Source organism: Chelonia mydas, chromosome 3 (assembly GCF_015237465.2).
Source record: "Chelonia mydas isolate rCheMyd1 chromosome 3, rCheMyd1.pri.v2, whole genome shotgun sequence".
NCBI classification, from domain to species: Eukaryota; Metazoa; Chordata; order Testudines; family Cheloniidae; genus Chelonia; species Chelonia mydas.
This window is the reverse complement of record NC_057851.1, coordinates 128,816,759-128,837,290: the sequence shown is the minus strand read 5'-3', so window position 1 is coordinate 128,837,290 and position 20,532 is coordinate 128,816,759. Positions and strand designations below refer to the sequence as shown.

The 20,532-nt window shown below is 38.8% G+C and overlaps 1 protein-coding gene across 2 annotated transcripts in view; it reads left to right on the top strand.

The window, feature by feature from the left end:
• Positions 1 to 20,532, top strand: part of PCNX2 (pecanex 2) — a 222,877-nt gene that overhangs the window by 22,950 nt on the left and 179,395 nt on the right. For both annotated transcript variants that reach the window (XM_043543302.1, XM_043543301.1), the window contains exons 6-10: positions 2,165 to 2,312; positions 2,485 to 2,630; positions 3,981 to 4,074; positions 17,981 to 18,116; positions 20,365 to 20,507. In XM_043543302.1, the coding sequence (XP_043399237.1) occupies positions 2,165 to 2,312; positions 2,485 to 2,630; positions 3,981 to 4,074; positions 17,981 to 18,116; positions 20,365 to 20,507 (667 nt within the window). The remainder of the gene's footprint in view (positions 1 to 2,164; positions 2,313 to 2,484; positions 2,631 to 3,980; positions 4,075 to 17,980; positions 18,117 to 20,364; positions 20,508 to 20,532) is intronic.

Genomic DNA, 20,532 nt, shown 5'->3' with positions numbered 1-20,532 from the left:
TACTTCCATTTTATTTTAAAAAAACTTCAGTGAAACAAAACAAAATGAAAATGTACAGAAGCAGTGGCATTTCAGTTTACATTAAATTGAGGACAAAACCTATAAGACTGGGCTAGATGCAGACACACTAAAATCAGGAGCATAAACCTAAGAAACCCTGGCACAATAATCTAAAATGGAAAAAGCAGAATTCAGAGAAATATTTTGGCTGATCACAGCAGCAATAGATTTCATTTAAAATTAGCCAAGACAATAAGACAACAGCCAAAAAATTGAGACAAGCACATTGTGTCAGACAGCTGAATTGTCTATATGCAAAAATTGTACCAGTTTAACTATACTGGTGTAGTTAAAGCAGTACAAACCCTCTAGTGTGGATGCAGTTAAACTCATATAATAGTGCTTATAGAGGTATAGGTTATTCCCAAAGGGAAGGGGAATAAGCTATACCAGTGTAAGGAACCTGTGTATCTGCATCTACACTAGAGGGTTAAACCACTATAAGTATACAGGTAAAATATCACACTCTTAACTGAAATAGTTATATGGGCACAAAAACTGGGCAGACCAGGCCTTAGTTATCTGTGCACAAATGATGAGAATTTTTTTCCTGAGCTTGACTTATCAGTAAGTCTCAGCAGCTCCATCCTAGTGGATTTGAGGCAGAGGAAAATCCAGAGGAAGTACATTTCCAGGTAGACAAGTACTTACTGAAATGTAAACTCTACTAGATTGTCTGTTGCCTTTTTATGTTTTTTTTTATCAGTCATTTTTATTTTTGAATTTTGGCATCCTCTTGTTTCTCATGTGACAGATGATATTTGTTTAAAATCTGTGTTTAGCAGTTTGCTCAATGAAAACTGTGAAAACCAAAATGTAGGTTAGTTGACAAATTGCATTATTGGCTGAACTAGCTCCAGGGTGCAATGTGTAAAAACAGATCATGAGAATTTTTTACTAGTAGTCAGTTTGTAAACCATAATGATTTTCAATACAGACTGTAAATGTATTTGTTAGTTTTTGAAAAAATTGGGAATACTTTCTGCATTTGTAAATTACATCATTGACAAAGGGGGATTCTTAAGACACAAAGAGGTGTGGGGAGGAAAAAAGATGAAGATTTTAATTTTAACTGTACTACCAAAATTTAGAGGATGAATTGATCTGATATTTGAGTCATCAGATTAATGTTTATTCATTGGCAGAGACTGAAGAATCATTTCCCTCCCATATGTTACCTCCATTCAAAAGTTGAAAGTACAAGTAACTTCTGTGGAGAGAAATCAGCAGGAATCATTGTACTACAATCCCATTGCAGACCCTCCTGGCATATCTTTCTAGTGCTAAGAGCACTAAGAATTGCCATTCATTTTTGTTTATTATTAATCTTCACCAGTTCAGGGAAAAGAGAATTGAAAGACTTGGGGCCTGGAATGGAAAAGAGTGAGACTTTTTTTCCCCTTCAAGCCATTAAATCATCAAACAAAAAATCTTGTTAATTGTTTCAGCCCTAGAGCCAGCATTAGGCAGAGTGGGACCAATTAGATTAATATAACCTTTTTGTTGGCTATCAGTTATTCTTAATCCTTGAACAACCATAACTCCTTAGGGAGAATGGATTTAATCAGGCTTCTGCAGCCTCTTGTCCCCTTTTGGAGTATAGTTATGAGATTATGGAACACTGTATCAGCTGCATAGTTAAACTAGGTGAGATTTCGTGTTTAAAGTGGAATTTAAATCACTAGTTAAACAGGAAATGCACAGATTTATTTTCAAATGGGACTGTTTGAATAAGGAGTAAAAACTTTGATTTTCCAAATACCTTTGACACTTGCTTCTCCCATATTTTCAAAAAATGGGCCCTTTAAAAAATTTTCCTACACAAAATGGTCTGGAAATTAAGAGATTTCCAGTTCAGGGAGGTTCAGCCTACATAGAAGCACAACACAGGGTAACTTGTGCCAAAAACCAACCCAATAATCCTCCTCTAAACAGTTTACCTTATTCACCTTAACTAATTTGATTTTCACCAATGGAGGCCAATGGAGCACTGCATCTTTGGACAACTTCCCCTTAAAAATGCTCTTGTTCTGAAGTAAATGAACAGAACTCTTTACAGTGATCTGTTTAGAAAGTCTCCCTTCTTTATTCATATATCTTTCAGATAGCCATACAACAGAGAGAAAAGAAGAAATGCTGGAAACAGAAAAGCACTACAAGCATGTTTCTAAACAGGAAAGATCAGATGTACAAAGTCAAGATTGGCCTAGTGCTAGTCCAGTGCTACCAGAGCCTGCCCAATTTACAGCACAGTAAGGGCAGTTACTTTATATTTTTTTGTACTTCAAAAGCATGATGATGCTAGCTGTTCTATTACATTGAGTAGAATTGATGTAAACTTTTAATTAACCTCTCTCTCTCTCTGTTTTATTGAGAACAAGAAAAAAGTTCCTCATAGTAGTTTTGAAACATTTTTGTGTCAAGTTACCAGGGCAACAGGCAAAGGCAGATAATCTACCGGGTAACTTCCCAGCAAGATAGTTCTGTCTTGCAAGTTATAAGTGGACCTGAGGCTTCAATGCAAGATGAAATATCTGTGGACGCGATGCATGTGTTCATAGATGAGCATGGTAAGTTTATGTAGATGTTAACTTCTGAGTTTTCTTTAGATATCTCTCCTCATGGTCTAATAGTTATCTCAGACCTGTATTTGACATTCAGAATACTGTGGAGTTGAGTGTATTTTTCTGATGATACCTTGAAAGACAGGTCTAGTGTGTTTTTTGTGGATGCTGAAGATCCCATAGAACTTCTTGTCTGAGTAGGGAATTGCGCCAATGTGCATGGCCAAAAGGTTCCCATCCCTTGCTGTCAGATCTTTAAGCTGAGTGTGAACAGGTGATGGTTTAGATGGCAGCCATCTCCCATCATATTGGGGCGGCCTTCATTCAGAATGGTGGTCTGCTACCCTCTCCAGGATATTGAATGAATGGATTCCTTTCCCCATCAGTACCTGACTTTGGTGCAGGGAACTCCATGGGGACAACAGGCCACACCAAGCAGTAGGGCCACTCCACAGCTACTACTCTAGGCTTTGGGCTGAAATAGTTTGAGTGGCTGTTGTGTTGCAATGCCATCTGCCTTGTGGGGTACTGGCCAAGTGCATTTCTATAGTAGCAGATCCACAAGTTATTTAGGCTCACATCAAATCTCCTTTCCAGGAAGCACAAAAGAAGCTCCCATGTAACTGGGTTTCATGGCTCCTGGGATCATGTCCTTTCTCCCCTCCCAGTCCTGTGTAGCATCACTGCAGCCCCTTGCATGCTGTGGACTCTCGTTCTGCAGGTGCATGGGAGGGCAGCTGTGGACAGGCCAGGGGAGTAGTATGGCCTGTAGGTCAGTGAACTATGCTTGTTCACTGGAGGACCACTGCCCTGTGTGTATGTTAGGTATGAAGTGGGGATGGGACAAGCAGTAGAGCGTGGCTGCCCACCTTTGGCCTGATTCTCCACTGCCTTGTACCTGTCATCTACACTTCTGCAAACATGAACAAATCAGAATGCTCCACTCCCTTATACTTCTGGTAATGTTTTACAGTTACCATGTACACCTATGAATGGCTACACAGTATTAAAGGTATTGGCAGGTCAGGTCCCCCTATGTTTAGTTTGGGGCAGGAGTCCATTTCTTCATTTGCACAGAGCTCTCTTACTCTGCTCTTACAACAGGGAACAGAATTTTGCCCTTAATATCTGTATTTTTGTGGCTTTGTCTCAGGCTTTCCAGTGTTTATTTTAACATGTATTTGTTCTATGATGTTTTAAAACATGTCCACACTGCCAGTCACAAATATAAAGAAGCAGTTTGAACATTTGGTTTATGGATACTTTTTTTTTGACCTAGAAAACCAGATTGCTACTAAATTGTAGGTGTAAACAAATAATTTACATCACTTAACTGATACTTTTATGTTTTTAAAGGGGAAATTAGATCCTGCTATTTAAAGGCTGGCAGTCAGAAGGAAGGAAATACTCGATATCAGACATCAAATTATGATTGTATTTCTAATGCTCAGTAAGTAAATTCTTATTTTTAGACATGTTAGACTTTTCAGTGCTGGAGGCTACAAAGCTGATTCTAGCTGTGAAAGAGATATGTGATGAGTAAGAAATGTGCTAATCTGTTTTAGAAATGTCAAAGCATGCAGATTTTTTTTAATTTTATGTAAAAAGGGGGGAGGGGGCCATGTTGTAAGGATATCTACAAGGAAAAGGAAAATACCCGCTATTGTGTGTTTTTCTCATCAGCCAGTAATAGCTACTTTATATTTAGAGCTGTCTTTGGGGCTGTAATTAAAACATATTGGGGTAGGTCTGAACTTTCAGCTTTGTCCTATTGGTTATCTGGCTTGCCTATCGGCCTTTTATGGATCTCGACCGCATGTATTATGTCAGCGAGTGAGCATGTTTTTCCAGGCTCTAGGATATGAACCCTCCTCGCTGCCTGAAATACATAGTGGCCATCGTGCCACTTCGGAACAGCACCTAAACAATGATTTTTTTCTCAAATTGGTTTTAGAGTGACTCGTGCTGATTACTCCCGCTTCCCAGTGTTCTCCCATCCTTTTATCTGTCATGCTCCATGTTTTTGGATTTTTGTATAAAAATTCACAAAGGTGGTTTTATGATACTCAGTGTTTTCATATGTCATGTTGTACAGCACTCAGAGAACTTCAGGACCAGGCTGGGAGAGAAGGGTCATGGGTCATGAGGAATAACTATTGTTTTGTTTTGAAAATGAATGCGATGTTGGACATTCAGAGGAGATTTTGCAAAGATGCCTGTGTTGCCGTGCTAGGAACAGTGTTAGCTTAGTGCAGTGTTTCCCAAACTTGGGACGCTGCTTGTTCAGGGAAAGCCCCTGGCGGGCTGGTTTGTTTACCTGCTGCGTCCACAGGTTCTGCCGATCGCCGCTGCCACTGGCCTGGCCCGGCCCGCCAGGGGCTTTCCCTGACCAAGCAGCATCCCAAGTTTGGGAAACACTGGCTTAGTGGAATGCTGTAACAAGATGGTCTGTCCCTTTAAGGTCCTAATACCAGCAGCCCTTTTCAGACTCTGCTGGGAGGGTGTCAGGTGTTTCCTATAAAGGGCTGAGGGAGCTGCAGGAGGGACATGGGTGCCTGCAGTAGGCCCTGAAGCAAGGGAGATTGAAGGGAAGGCGTGTCCTCTTTTTAGCACTGACAGAGGTAAGGGGAGAAACCCTCTGGAAACTGTAGCCCATGCTTTGTTTTGATGTTTTGCTTAAGTTTTTTGTATTTGAGTTAATAAACTCTGCCCAGAGAGAGGGACCTGAAAGTTCCTTGGGCATGGCATTGTTTTTCATGGGAAGGTGAGGGAGCCCACTGGCCCTGCAAATGCCCTTTTACTTTCCACTGTTCCAAAGTTACTTTCTGTGGACTGATGAAAAGCACACTGAAAATAAAGAGGGAGAACCTGAGGCCAAATAGCTGGAGCTTGAGTTGAGAACATACTATACGCTATGACTTCTGTAGTCAAGAGACTTTTAACTCTTCCTTATCCCCAGTCTGCAGTATAGCAGCGTAGCCATTCTGGGGCTGCTACTGCAACTTCTGAGCTATCGTAGTCTGTGGCTATTGAAGTCTGCATTAAAAGGGAGGGGTTGGGCTGTTGAGCCTGTGTAGTTGTGAATCCACTGATCCTACCTATGTCCCAGGAGACCTTCAGGTGCTGGGGTAGAGGAAACCCAGCAGAGAACTATTCTGGCATGCACAAGAGATGTGGACTCCCCCCATAAACTATGTTTCCTTCCACTTCCTCCTCCAGAATCACTGCACCAGTTCTGTTACTTATGCTTTGTGGTCCTGTGATAACTTGTTACCTTGATTGGTTAATTACCACAATTGTGAATGCTAATCTAGACACTCCACAACCATTTATTCCAAGACACTTTTTTACTATAGGGCTCATTTTACAATCATGCTGGTTAACTCAAGTTACACCACTACCACAAATTGGATTCTAGATAAAGACTTTAGGGTGTTCTGTACCTGCTGGTTGGTTATAAGCCGTGCCAAATTTGTTCCTTTGTGTGGTCCTTTCAAATACAGATTTATAAAGCATGCAAAAGAAGAGTGTCACATATGAGAAGAGTTTTCAGTTCTATTTCATAATTTACAGTGCGTGGTCTGGGAATTTTCTGTGATTATGATCAGTGTGATTTTGTAATTACATTCTTAAAGTCTGTTACTGTTGTCCCAGGGTAGCATCAATGATGCTGAAATCTTGATGAGGTCATCATGTCACAGAAGCAGTGCTGGACTGGAAGGTTGCTGCTTCTTGATGCTGTGTTCTTTTTTTGTTGTTGTTCATATCTGTCTTGCTTTTGCTGCTTTCTTGCTTGTAGGGATGAGATGAGCAGGCTGAGCTGAGAGCAGAAAAGTGCATTAATAATGTGTAAAGAGTATGTGAGAGCATGTCTCAGTCTGAAAGAATTTGTACTCTTTTCTGTCCATACTCTCTGAAGGTGGAAAACACACTTTCAGGGGGTTGGCTGGATTCAAATATCAGCCGCTGTCACCCTGCATTGGCTCAACACTTTCATGATATGGTCTAGTAGAATCTTCAGCTCATGAATATGCAGTCTGCTAATGCGTATGCCACAGGGTTGTCATTCTTCAATTTTATGGTTATATTGCTTTTGTCTTTGGGGCAGGAAATTTGCCGAACATTTTTAAAACTAGTTTTAATTCTTTCTGTTCAGTTTGTTTTGAGATATCCCATTAGTTCCATCAGGGTTTAATAGCAGTCAAAATTCTGTTTAAAGTTTGGTCCAAACACTCCTATTTTCTATATCAAAATCTTGCGGTTGTTTTAAAATAGTGTTTTTAAATTTAAATGATTCATAAATAGAGTCTATAAACTTAAATAATGTATTGTCTTTCCATCTTAACAACCCTTGGACTGGTTCTTCCTGTTTTCCTGAGTTTGAAAAGGAGTTGCTTAAATATTGCCAGATAACTGATTAATTCCCCACTTAGATACATGTTTTATACTCATGGCTTCTGATGTTAGTAACCAGTTATAACAAGATAGTAGGTTTACATATTGGTCCATAAAACATCTCACTCTTCATATCACAATGATATCAGGCAGTTAATATAGTTAGGGCTTGCATTTAGATGCAAAACATTTGCAAATAAATGTCTCAAAAGAAGCTTATCCCATCTTTAGCATTTGAGGGATAACAAAGATTTTCACTGTCAAGAGGAAACATGAGTTATAAGTAACCAATTTCTTCTGCAAACACTTTCAAGCATAAATGTTCTGAAAATTTGAAGACTTTAGAGTGTTTATAAAATAAATCAGTTTCAGTAAGGATGTTTCTAAAATTCTCGGTGTGGGCTTAAAATGCAAAGTTTTTCTCTTCACAAAAAGGAGAGGTAAAGAGGCCCACTTCTATATCTTTGTTTATAGGTCTGATAACACATTAGCATCACACATCTTTAAAATGTTCTTTCCAAAACATAAATATTCTAAAACGGTTTTTTGAAATAAAGCTCATGTCTGTATCAAACTCGTGTTTTGTACGAGGGGGAAGTGTCTGGTTCTTTGAGAAGATACTCTTTTTGGTTGTTTCCGTTTTGACCAAATGGTTCCATGATTTACTACATACCAGCCGTAGTACATTGACAGTTGAAGACTTCTGTCAAATATTCTATACAAGGAGTAAATCAGAATAACTAATATTTATATAATCTTCAGAAACATAGTATAAAATAAAATAATATAGAGTATTAAAGTAAAATAGAAGTTATAAAGCTGCATTCCAGATTCAGTCAAAATACATTGATAAGGTAATAAATATGGTTTTATGGCTAAGGAGGTGGTGTTTTCCCTGACATTTTTGGTGCCTGTCAGTGTTTGACAGAAAACAGATATTTACATAGAATTTCCTTAATTATTGTGAATATTTCATTTATTTAAATAACTAGTTTTAATAAGCACATCAGCTATCCTGCTCTCAAGCATATGTGTATAAAATTGTAAATATCTCATAAAATTCAGTAAAGGTGAAACCAAGTTCATAACACCCTACAATTACAATAATAAATATAATAATTATATCAATAACTATTTTTGCATCAATAGTGAGTTCTATCCCCTGCAGTTGTGTGAATTGGGCCAGAAGATTTAGCTCAATGTCAGTTACTGTAGTAAACTGCTACTACTGCTCTGTATTCTTGCAGCACCAAGCTAATATATCCCTGAAACATATTTAATTGCTTGTCTGAACTGTGCTCTATTTACACGTTAGGATTCTTGTTAAGAGCTTGGCCTTCTAATGTAAAAATAAAAATGTGTCAATATTTGTTACCTTCTAGTAACACGGCATTCCTGAATGTGTGTCTGAAATATTGCCTTCTAAGGATTCTGTCTTTTTAAATGACTAAGAACATAAGAGATTGATTAACTACTATGTGGACACATTATACCTCCTGGTTTCACATAAATCAAAAACTGAATTCCGTTACTGCAAACTACTGCACTTTTTTCAAGTTATAAGTGGGAATGTGACACACTGTCTGAACCTATAGTCTAGAGAAGTTGAATATTTTATTACCCTTTGTTTGTCTCTGGCCTACTGGGGAGATGTTCATTTTAGAATTAAATAATGGACTTCAAAAGCCTGTTCACATTCCCCCCTCAATACTTCACCATGTTTAGAAAGACAAAAAAGGTGAATTAAAATAAACTTTAGGTTACTAATGTAAAACCAAGTTGAGTTTGTTCATAGTGTGTCTAGCTTTTTCTGCTAATGCTGAAAAATGTATTGCTAATTTTAGTGTTAGTGTAAAATTACAAGTTTAATATTAAAATAATGATATTTGGAGAAATCTTGAACATAAAATCCAGTATCTAAATGTGAACACACAGAATACTTAGCTGCAATCACAGAATAACCTCTGAAACATTGTATATATCTACTGTCAGGTTTCCCTCACTTTTGCTTTGCCATTTACAATTATTTTGCTGCTTTTGGTAAATCATTAGTGAAACTTTTAGTACTTGTATATATTCCCAGACTACTGGATGAGCTATCCAAACTTCCCATGGCATTTCTAAAGGGCTTGAAGCAGCTTGCAGATCTGTTAGCACCACAGTTATGTTTGCACTGTGAAATTTGGCTGCTTTTCACCATAAATGGTGGTGGTGATGATGAGACAGGGATTTTTTTGTATCACAACATCTTGCCAGAAGATGTGAACACATTTAGGGTATGTCTACACGGCAGTAAAAGATCTGTGTCACGGCCATGGTTGGCCTGGCTCAGCTGGCTTGGGCTTGGGCTGCAGGGCTATAAAACAGTAGTGTAAATGTTTGGGCTTGGACTGGAGCCCAGGTTCTGAGGCCCACCCCCCTCACAGGGTCCCAGACCTCGGGCTCCAGCCCAAGCCTGAATGTCTACACTGCAATTAAACAGGCCTTTAGCCTGAGCCCATTAGCCCGAGTCAGTTGGCACGGGCTGGCCACAGGTTTAATTGCAGTATAGACATACCCTAAGTGACTGATGTATTGGCAAAAGATATGTTGCAGTTTTTCACACAGTATTTGATTAGATGTCACTTAGTGATGAAATACTGTGGTATTCTGCCTCAGCCCAACATAGGGTGATCAGATAGCAAGTGTGAATAATCGGGACAGGGTGTGGGGGCTGATCGGTGCCTAGATAAGAAAAAGCCCCAAATATCGGGACTGTCCCTATAAAATTGGGACATCTGGTCACCATACCCCCACAATGCCTACTGCACTTTGATCTGTGGGAATGGGTAATTTGTCAACATCCCCTGAAATGACTGCCAATGCAAGGTCATACGCCCAAAAATTACACGAGTCAGCATCAGTCTCAGAAGTGCAGTTTTTGCTTGTAGTGTTTCAGAGGCTAACTTACTGATTTTTAGACCCAAATATAGGTGTCCCCAAACACTTGATATTACCTATGGGCTTTGGAACATCTTTGTTTGAAGTGGTGCGATTCCTACCAAAGTCATCTGTAGTTGCATCCATTCACATCAGGGAAGCATTTTGCCCTTTAGTTTCAGGTAAGAGGTTCAGTTGGCAAATACTCTTTGGGAGATGTGAGCTAACTTGTATTCTTAGTCTGTCTCCTTTCTGAAGTATTTAAACTCTTGCAAATGGAACAGAATCCATGCAGGAGAGATTCATGACACACATGCACTGATATCGATTGGTACAGAGCCGATATCTGTTTAGAATGGTTTATTCTTCAAAAATGGTTGCTAATCATTATGCAACCTTCTTTGGTCCAAAAGTGTTTGATTCATTCATTCAAATATAGGCTTAAGTGGCAGACGCTTTTTTGCAGTTCATTATCATTATTTGTATTACAATAGCAGCTACAGACTTTAGCAGTGCTAGGGACTGTACAAACTCACAGGAAGAGACAGGCCCTGCCCAGAGGAGCTTACAATCTAAATCGACAAAGGGTCAGAGAAAGGGGTACAATGTCCAAACTGAAGATTGAGAATTGGAGCCTGGAGAAGGTAAGTGACTTGCCCGAAGTATGAAGTAGAGCTGTGAACTCAGCTCAGTTCCCTTGAATCCATGTCTAGTGTCTTTACCGCAAGGCCATCTTTTCTCCGTAAGTGACCCTGGGATGATCATTTTAAGACCCTTGTAGAAATAAACAGAAAAATGTGCAGGTTTATTCAATTCTTGGTTTCAAATTAAGAAAGTAAGGGAAGTTTTCCTTTTACGCACTATACTGAAGTTAAAGGGAGCTCTGGGGAGTCATTAACACTGAACTCTTTGCTCATGCTGTTAGATGAAGCCTTGCCGCTAAACCTAGGATGCCAATAGGCCTTGTGATATCTTATAATGTGAAATTCATTCCAATAGAAAGAGAATTCCTTTAATCTCTGGTTTAATTTGTTTTGTCCCTTTGCTTTCACAGTCAGTTCTTTTTTCAGCAGCAGTAGGGACCCTAGGCTAAAAAGAACTAATTGCAGCATAAATAGTGTTTCTAACAACTACTAAGAAAAAAGTTCATTTAAAATTTCCTTCCAGCATAGCTTTTAAATGCAGTAAAATGCAAGTGTTTCCGACCCGAGTCTCATTTGACTCACATTCACTTCCATAAATAAAGTAGCTGCTGAGTGCTTTGTACTGTATGAAAGCATCTATCTGAACACCTTAGCAGCAGCGTGCATATTCTGGATAAGTGCATTAATACTTTATAGTTTTCACCTCTGGCAAAGTCCCCAAACACCTTATAAATGTACCTTTGCGCTTCAAACTTGTGTTGAAATAGGAACATACACTGTTTGCAAGTTGTTCAGCACTGAAAGATGCCATATTACTAAAGCAGCTATTTTTTCCGCACAACAAGGAGACTCAAAAGACAGAGACAGCCTCCAGCCATAGTAATAAGCTGCTGATTCTTACTATTAGTGAAAAACTCATGTTGCCCTTTGACAAATGTATGCGTTTGCTCCACTGCACAGATTTTGAACTCTATGCAATACAAATACAATGGGATCTTTGGGGATTAGAGGAGAAAACTCAGAGACCCAAACCCACCCAGTTTGGGGATTTGATGATTTCAGATAGATTTGTTCTTCCAGAGTCCTTTTAAATGTAATTCTATAGGAAAGTTTAACCATTAATTTATTTTTTGTGGTTAAAATCTGTACTTCCATGCTGCTTTGAATTCTAGCCTTCCTTGTAAGTCATAGATTTTCCTAAACCAAACACAATTCTGTTGCTGTCTCTCTGGCATCCATGCTGTAAACAAGAGGGAAAGGATTTCTAACATATTTACAGTCTCTTCTAGATTTCCAGCTGCAGCAGCATCCATTCTTGCATTTTTACGTAGAGGGGAAATGGATTTTTTGACTGTTATATATGAGTCTGTGAGGGCACCATTGCCACACGATGGCAGCAAAATCCTGTTTAGGAACAAAAGTCTCTACGGCTATACAGCTGTTGGTGCTTAGTCTGGAAGATCATCAACAAGGTTGCTTTACCTTTTTTTTTCCTCATGGAAGACCTGAAATGGAACTTTAAAATCACATGCCCTTCACACATTCCATGCATTTGGGAAGTTATTTTGCCTTAACATTGCTGAGGTCACTGTTAAGGTTTTTCCTCTCTTGCCTTTCATTCTCTCATTTTTTAATCCTTCTGGGAAGTGACAATGTTCTGGCTGTGGCACATTACAATTCAGTGAGTTCAACTTGACACATACATTTTCCATTAAGGCTGAAAACATATAAAATGCTCTATAGAGAGAGACCACCAGTGCATTACTGATATTCTAGGGATCAGGATGTGAGGAGCAGCAATGTGGCTAAATGACAGGTCGCAGATCCCAGAGTCTTTTTGATTTCTTGCAAGAAGAGTACAAAGAAAAGTAAGATGCTTCCCAGAAAAAATATTTTAACACCCCCCCCCTGTTTTTTTGGAATATTTATAAGACGCTGTGGAACTTCAAATCATACTACTAAAAATCTGTAATTATTCAAGGATTATTATCCATTTTTTAAATTTTATTAAAACTCAGACCCGATATTCCTCATTCTTTCCACTGTCAAAGTGAAACCCTCTAACATAACCTTAACTGTGATACAGCTACCTCTGCACCCATAATACAGAATGTTGTTTTAAAGAAACAATATCAAATCAAATTTGGATCAAGATTTAGATTGTTGGAATATATTTTCTCAACACTTAAGACCAATTAAAATGTTTTCAGGATTTTTTTGTAACTTCTAATGGGAACAGGTGATTTAAAAACAAACAAATACTCCCCTTCAGTACTCTGTTTACATTGCTGCGCTGAGAACCTGAAAGTGAAATTGCCTATTAAAAAAGGATATCTAATTTCACTAATATTATTTCCTAGCTGAGAGAAATGCAGAAAGTAAACAGAGTAGTACAGATAGCAAAATGCAAACGGGATTTTAAACTATTTTGGTTTTAATAATCTAAGTTGCTATCAGTAATATTGTTAAGGAAGGTTGAAATATGGGTTTTCAGTTGACAGGGTCCCTTTTAAAATCGTAATTAGTGAATTTATAGAAAAAGAGCAAAGAGCGCTTCCTAAACTTCACAGCTTTTTTCTTGTCTGCTATAACCAGTTTGATGTGCAATTATCTAATCTTCCTGGTGCTCTGATTTTATGTATTTCTACTTTCATTTTATACTTCAATTTGCCTTCTAATTTTTAAGAAGAAAGCCTTGTCATCTAATGTCATAATACATTAAATGTAAACCATCCATGGCTTAAAAAGAAAAAATTCTCATAACTGATGGATTTAATGTCACTCGTGACTTATCTAAATGTATTAGCCGGATGAGTGCTGCTGGAGAACCATTCCAGCAGCAATGGATATCGAGGAGGGAGGCAGCAGGAGAGCCATCCAGATGAGGAGTAGGAATGATAGGGAGATGCCAGTGTAGGTCCATTCTATGGGGCAGGAGCAGCGAGTCTTGTGAAGTGGCAGCACGAAGACAACAGCAGTGAGAAAAGGGAATCTGTGAAGACATTGATTCAAGACTTGTACCGTTTTACGATCATAAATGCAAACTCCTGCATTGGTAAAACAAACTGATAGAATTTGGAAGTGCACAAAAGGCAGGGAATTCAGAGTTACGATTACCAAGTTAGCCTTAATGGGATTTTGTTTAACTTGGTCATTTAGGCCTCAGTTCAGGAAGGTGCTTAAGAATGTGCGTAACTTTAATAAGCATGTGAGTAATCAAAGGAAGTCAAAAGGAACCAGGCTGAATTAGGACCTTACCCAACTTTAAACTTTTAAAATGTGTTTTTTCAATATATATCACTTTTTTTTTTTTTTTGGCTGCATTGTTTCTCTGCTTAGTGGGGTTGTGGTTTTTTCCTGGTTTTAAAAAAAGTAATATTGGGCTAAAATATTTTAGTTGGATCAATTTACATGGCTTCTTGCTAAGCTCATATGACCCAGTTGCTACAGTCTGGAGCACTGACTATAGGATCTTTCCATTTAATTGCTTATTAGGCATATCCCTTTAGTCAGGTTTTTTTTATTATTTAGCCACAGTCATAATGTTAGCCACAGCATTTCCTGTCTCCTCTTCACATTCACACTGAAAAGGAAAGATCAGCCCAGGACTCAATAAAGAATCATTTACTTAATTTTCCACAGCATGCATCCGATGAAGTGAGCTGTAGCTCACGAAAGCTCATGCTCAAATAAATTGGATAGTCTCTAAGGTGCCACAAGTCCTCCTTTTCTTTTTACTTAATCTAGGCATTCTTGACATTTTTAACTATGTGTATCACGGTCTTGATAGAGTATCTTGAGACTCCTTCCCACGTGTAGAGGTGTACACTCCCACCCCTCCCTCATTGCACAATATCTCTGTGGCCACAACTGCAACTGCTTACAATGGAAAAGTAATATTAGGAAAATATTTTATGTTCTTTCAACTGCAATTCAACACAGCAACACTAGATAAAGAGAAGAACCAGCACCATTTGACTACCAGAAGGTGGTCAATGGACCACATTTTAAGAATCTCTCACTTGAACCTACCAGAATATTGGCATACTCTGTCCATGCATTTATTGAACAGTACGAACACGCTTTAAGCAAGGGGTCCATCAGGAGGGAGAAGTAGATTGTGTATTTTCTTCTAATGCAAACTTCTGTCTTGATCTTATCTCGGATAACTTCCGACTCAAGGCTGGATAAGTAGTGGAATATGGACCAGCATGAGCTGTGTTATTGCTTAGACTGATTTTTGGCAAAATTTTTCAGTGACATAAAAAAAGTCGTGAAAGACTAACAGGAATTTTATAACACAGATTTTCAAGTGTTGTGTGGTTATAATAAAATATTTAGTGTTGTGCAATTGTTCAGCTCAATTGATGCTTGTTCCATGGTGTAATAGAACTGTATGCTGAGCAAACAAATACAGTAGAATGTTAATCTCTTTCAGTTATCAACAGAGGGTGCTCTGTACCTTTCACATTAGTCATGCATATGTTACATGTTTGTCAAATATATCTTTAGTTATTAATTTACAATTCAAAATTTAGTGTAATTATACCTTTGCTTATATTAATGATGCCGTTTACAGTAGATCTTGATAACCTTAATTTGATTCTGCAAACTAATGTATTTTCTGTTCATCAAGGCCCCATGTTACACCCTGATGTTCAGCTTTATGTTACAATTATTCAGTAATTAGGGAGTGTTTGCTCCTATTTATACATATATTCTAATTTTACGGAACCCTGTTATAGGTTTATAAAAACACAAACAGAACTGTAGAATTTCTTGGTATTCATTGTTAGTGTGCCCGTGATGTGTCGTCGTACATAGTGTATATCTTTGAGTATAAGTAATTTAACAATTGAACTGTTCAGCATCGGTAACAGGGCGTAGCACGTGAATGTGAGAATGATCAGAGCCATGTGGGACATAGGAAGAAAGATGACCGAGAAGGTGGGGGCTAGGGGAGACTGGTGGTGGAGGAAGCGTGAGAAATAAAGAACAAGAGAAAGACTAGGTCAGATTTTTTTTAACCTATATTAATGTTCTCCCCAAATGTAAATCAATGTGTGCACAGAGGCAGCTTTCCAAGAGCAGCACAGCCTCTATTTTTGAGTTGCTGCTTTTCCCACCTCTGCCTTCCCAGGTGTACATATTCCGCCCCTCTGTCCAAACTGTCCTACCAGGCGTCTAGAGTTCCTGACTTTCCCACTGCTGGCCTCCCGGGTGTTGACAACCTCTGGAATTAATTGCTTCTGCCCGACACAGCTGGTGGGTGGAGCTGTGAATTCTGCTGCTGAGAGGAAATAGAAGATAACTCTTAAAGCCGAGTGGGGCAACAGACTATCTTCTGGTCTAGTGGGAAAAGATTTGATCTCTAAGGGAAGACTTGATTGTAGGGAGAAGTGTCATGAGTCTACGGTGGACAGATTTTTGATCGGTCCAGAAAGCAAAGGCAAGGGATTCTGTCTGGAGGGTTGTGGTGTGTTAGTGTAGTATCATCATGCCAGGCCCTTATTAGATGTGGGATTAAAGAAAATTAAACAAAAGTTAAGAATGAACCAGACTGCACTTGGCTTTTGCAAAGCAATGGCTAGGGGAGAGGGCAGACAGTTTTAAAGAGATGAACTATGTAGACATAAAAAGAAAAGGAGGACTTGTGGCACCTTAGAGACTAACAAATTTATTTGAGCATAAGCTTTCGTGAGCTACAGCTCTGTATTTTCCACTGAATGCATCCGATAAAGTGAGCTGTAGCTCACGAAAGCTTATGCTCAGATAAATTTGTTAGTCTCTAAGGTGCCACAAGTCCTCCTTTTCTTTTTGCGGATACAGACTAACACAGGTGCTACTCTGAAACCTGTCATTATGTAGACATAGCATGCGACGTTTCATTCTCTTTTCTGTATCTTACTGGACAGCCACTAATCTGTTACTTTCCCCTTTTGTCTGGCATATGCTTCGGAGAATTTGTGTGGAAGGTCTGGCTTACTAAAGTGCAAAGGATGGTCCAGTGGTTAGGGTACTAGCTTGGAACTTGGAAGACCTGTCCTCAATTCCTTGTTCTGCTGCAGACTTCCTGTGCTACTTTGGGCAAGTCACTTAGCCTCTCAATGTGTCAGCTCATCATCTGTAACGTGGGGGTAATAGCACTGTCCTACTTCACAAGGGTGTTGTGAGAATAAATAACTTAAAGCTTGTGAGGCCCTCAGATACTATGGTAATGGAGGCCACATAAATATGTAGGGTTGATAAAGGCTAAGAGATACTGAGATTAGAATCAGGAGGCAGATGTGGAGACCCCAGTTGTGACAGGGATATAGGTATCCAAAAAGAATCCCATCCAAGAGTAACATTTAATGATTAATTCTCAGTAAGAATTTTATTTAAATAAAATAATGTAACAAGTTTTGCAATCCAGTGTGTATTATTATTATTATTTAATTATTTATTAAACAGTGTATATTAGAAACTTTACCAGGGTTTTATTATTTAAGTGCTAAATGTACAGAATCAAGAAGAAAGGAATAGAGAAAGACCTGCCGTGGGGACTTGCATTCTAAGACCTTAATTACAGATGCAGTTGAACAAGAAGGGAGTTTTCACTCCTTTCATCATTTCATCTAAAATGATGGGCTGACAGACACCTATGCCTAGAAAGAGGATTTAGGGCTGACTAAAAAGAAAAAGCATATTAAAGATTTCTCTTGACGAAATTTAAAATAAATTTTAGGGCTCCTGAAATGTGGCGGATTGACATCTTTGGAAACTGATATCTGTTGTCCACATGACAAGTACTAGTGGACAATGATAGCACAGTCATCCGGTGTGCCTTCGGCCAGTTGTGGATGGACCGCATCTGGGGCTGAAAGACTTAAATCTCTGCCCTTTCATTCTTGAAATCTTTGCTGAGACTACCAGAAAGGGTGCTGTGAAGGAGCGTATTACCTCTTTAAGGGACAGCCAGGGGCTCACAAGCAAAACAAACTGGGAGTAATGAAAGAGGCTCCCTACTTTGCCCTGGGGCTGGTCTATTTAAACAGGAACAGAGAGCTAAGGAAGAGCAGAGCGCCTCCTGGATTACACCCAGGGTTTTTTGGCTGTACGATCCTGGCTGTTATTTAAAGAAGTAGTATACGTCTTCAGAAGTGCCCGTTATGATAGTGGCATTTCTAAAAAGAACGCTTTTCTGTAGGGGACTGGACGGGGTTCAACAAACAGCCATCAAAAACAAATGACTCTTGGTCACTAGAGGCCTGGGCTAGATTTTATCTGATGAGGTGGAAGTCTCCATGTCCCATTATGGATCCCATGAGCCATCCAGACCTCCTGCTGTATTGTTTTAAATGGCATTGACTTGACTCTTTCTAAAACCATTTCGTTCCTTTTTATCCCTGTGCACAGTGAAACACAGTTCAGTTCCTCTAGTACTACCACTTCAGAGAGTCAAGAACCATCTTCAGGAGATCACGCTGCAAGTGCACTCCAGCAGCAGCTCTTACTGATGGTGGCGCGAAGAACCCTTTCAGAAACACCACGGGTACGTTGTATTTCAGTTTCTAACATTTCAACAAATCATGTCATGTAAATATGTTGTAGAACCGACCATCTGGTGTGGTGGCAACCATTTTAACCCTTTCATATTTATATAGTATTGCTCCGCTGGGAGGGCTTGTTTGGCTACACGTTGAGTAGTATATTACTATACAAGTAGCCACATTGGTTTAAAAATAATAAGGGACCACTCTGAGCAAAGGTGGCAGAGTTGGGTCCTTAAGGAGCATTTCTGAGCTTTTTTATAGTAGGGACAAGTTTTCCAAAGTGCCTTGTATTAGAGTATTTAGCAATTACTATGAGTCTAAATCTGCTAAGCATTTGCGTTAGGTGCATGTTAGCTGTACAAGGATACTGCCAACATGTAAATAGTCAGTCTCTTATCGTAAAAATTGAACACCAGAGGACACAGCTGTTAGGATTTTATACACGTTGCCAAATTCTAATAGTTTGACACATCTACTCTGCAGATTAGTGTGGGCACGTAGGCCTAAAATAGCAAGTCTGTCACCTCTTTTCTGAACTGGGAAGTAAAACTTTTAGGGCTGGATCCTGGATATCATTTGTGGGATGCCAGAGCACCCTCCACTTGCAGGAGCTGGAGTTGCTCATCACCTGTCAGAAGTTTGGGACTAGAACCCATGTTTTTATGGCTTCTAATCTTGTGATTGTAAGTGAAATCTTAACCCTATTGAAGTCATTGAGAGTTTTATCATTGACTTGGATGGGTCTATGTCCAAACTTCTTGGTCAAGGTATAGTCAAGGTCCAGACTCCAGAGAAAATAATAATAATAAAAAAATAACGATGATGATGATAAAAAGATTTTGAAGTCCGTTCAAAAGTGTCTGGCAGTCAGGATTTGGCCTGCAGTCAACGTATTGACTACCCCAGGCTAGAATTTCACTCAGAGCTTCAGACACCCATATAAGTTAGCTGAGATCTTGTCTATATGATAATTTAGTTCGTAGCAAGCTGGGGTGTGAATCTACCTGCACTAACCCACATCGCATTAGCTCTCTGTGTAGACCTTGTAGATGTGCACTAACAGTTCATGTCAAAGTGGGGTAAATCAAAGTGCACTAACAATCTGTTAGTGCATGTCAGCAGGGTCTATGTGGACAATTAATATGCTGCAGACTAATGCATGGTAGAGTCACACCCCAGTTTTCTGTGAACTAAGTGTTCATGTAGACAAGCCCTAAGTAATATTTCATTCATTTTGTGGATAGGTAAATGGAGGCAAAAATAGATTTAGTGTGGCCTCATGCAAGTCACAGCCAGTCAGTGACATAGCACTGACTACAACACAGAAGTCCTGATCTAGGCCCGAGTCCTGCAAACCATTATGCACATGTGCTTAAAGTTAAGCACGTGCTGAAGTGTTTGGAAAATCAGGGCCGTAGTGTCCTGTTTAGATTTTTAAACAATTCCTTTGCTAGCATTGTCATTTTTCTGCTCTTTTTCAAGACATAAAACTAAATTAGGAGAGTGGTAGTAATGAATTTAAGGTGAGTGTGATTAAAAATAAAAAGGAAAAAGAACAGGAAAATTGATTACTGTAATAGTTTCTGTTGGAGCAGAGGTTGTAGAGCCAGGCGACCAAATATAGAAAACACTCCTAGATGGCAGATATTATCAAAAAAATGTAAATGTTCATATTTCACTTTTGGCTTTTTAAAATCCTTCACAGTATGTTAAGTAAAATGTCTAAATTGTAACTTAAATAATGTAAAAACTGTGTATTATTTGAATTCATATTTTGCTTAAAAATTATTGTGACAGAAGGAACACAATCTGTCTCAAATCATATTTTATGTCACTTGGAATTATTAATCGCTAGGATTCTCAGTTAGAGGCAAGGATCTTTTCCCATCAGGTGCGGTTGTGGCTTATGCTATGGTTGGTCTGAAGTGTGGAAGAAGCAAGAAAACCATAGACAAAATAAACCATGGGGATTAAAGAAATAATTTGTTACTATAACTTGTTAATGTATTGTTAATTGTATTTTGCATGATTGGCATAACTTCTGACCATCTATAGGAAATGAGATTAATATATTATGTTCCTTATGGTTGAAATAATATGGAGAGTAAAATTTTTTACCAGTATTCATTTATAAAGAAATTGGAATGAAACATTGACATATAAATTCTGCTTTTTAGAGCATGTACTTTAGTGGCAACAGTATGCCAGTATGAAACTGTGTGTGTGTGTGTTTTGTTTGCTTTAAAGCAACTGAGTCAGGACTTTGAGGACTCTTCATGCTCTTCAGCACAACGAAAATTTAACAAGCAGTTTTACAAATTTATTATATTTCCTGGCAAGTGGATTAAAGTCTGGTATGATCGACTTGCCTTGTTGGCATTACTGGATCGGTAAGCTTTCTTCATACTAAGTGGC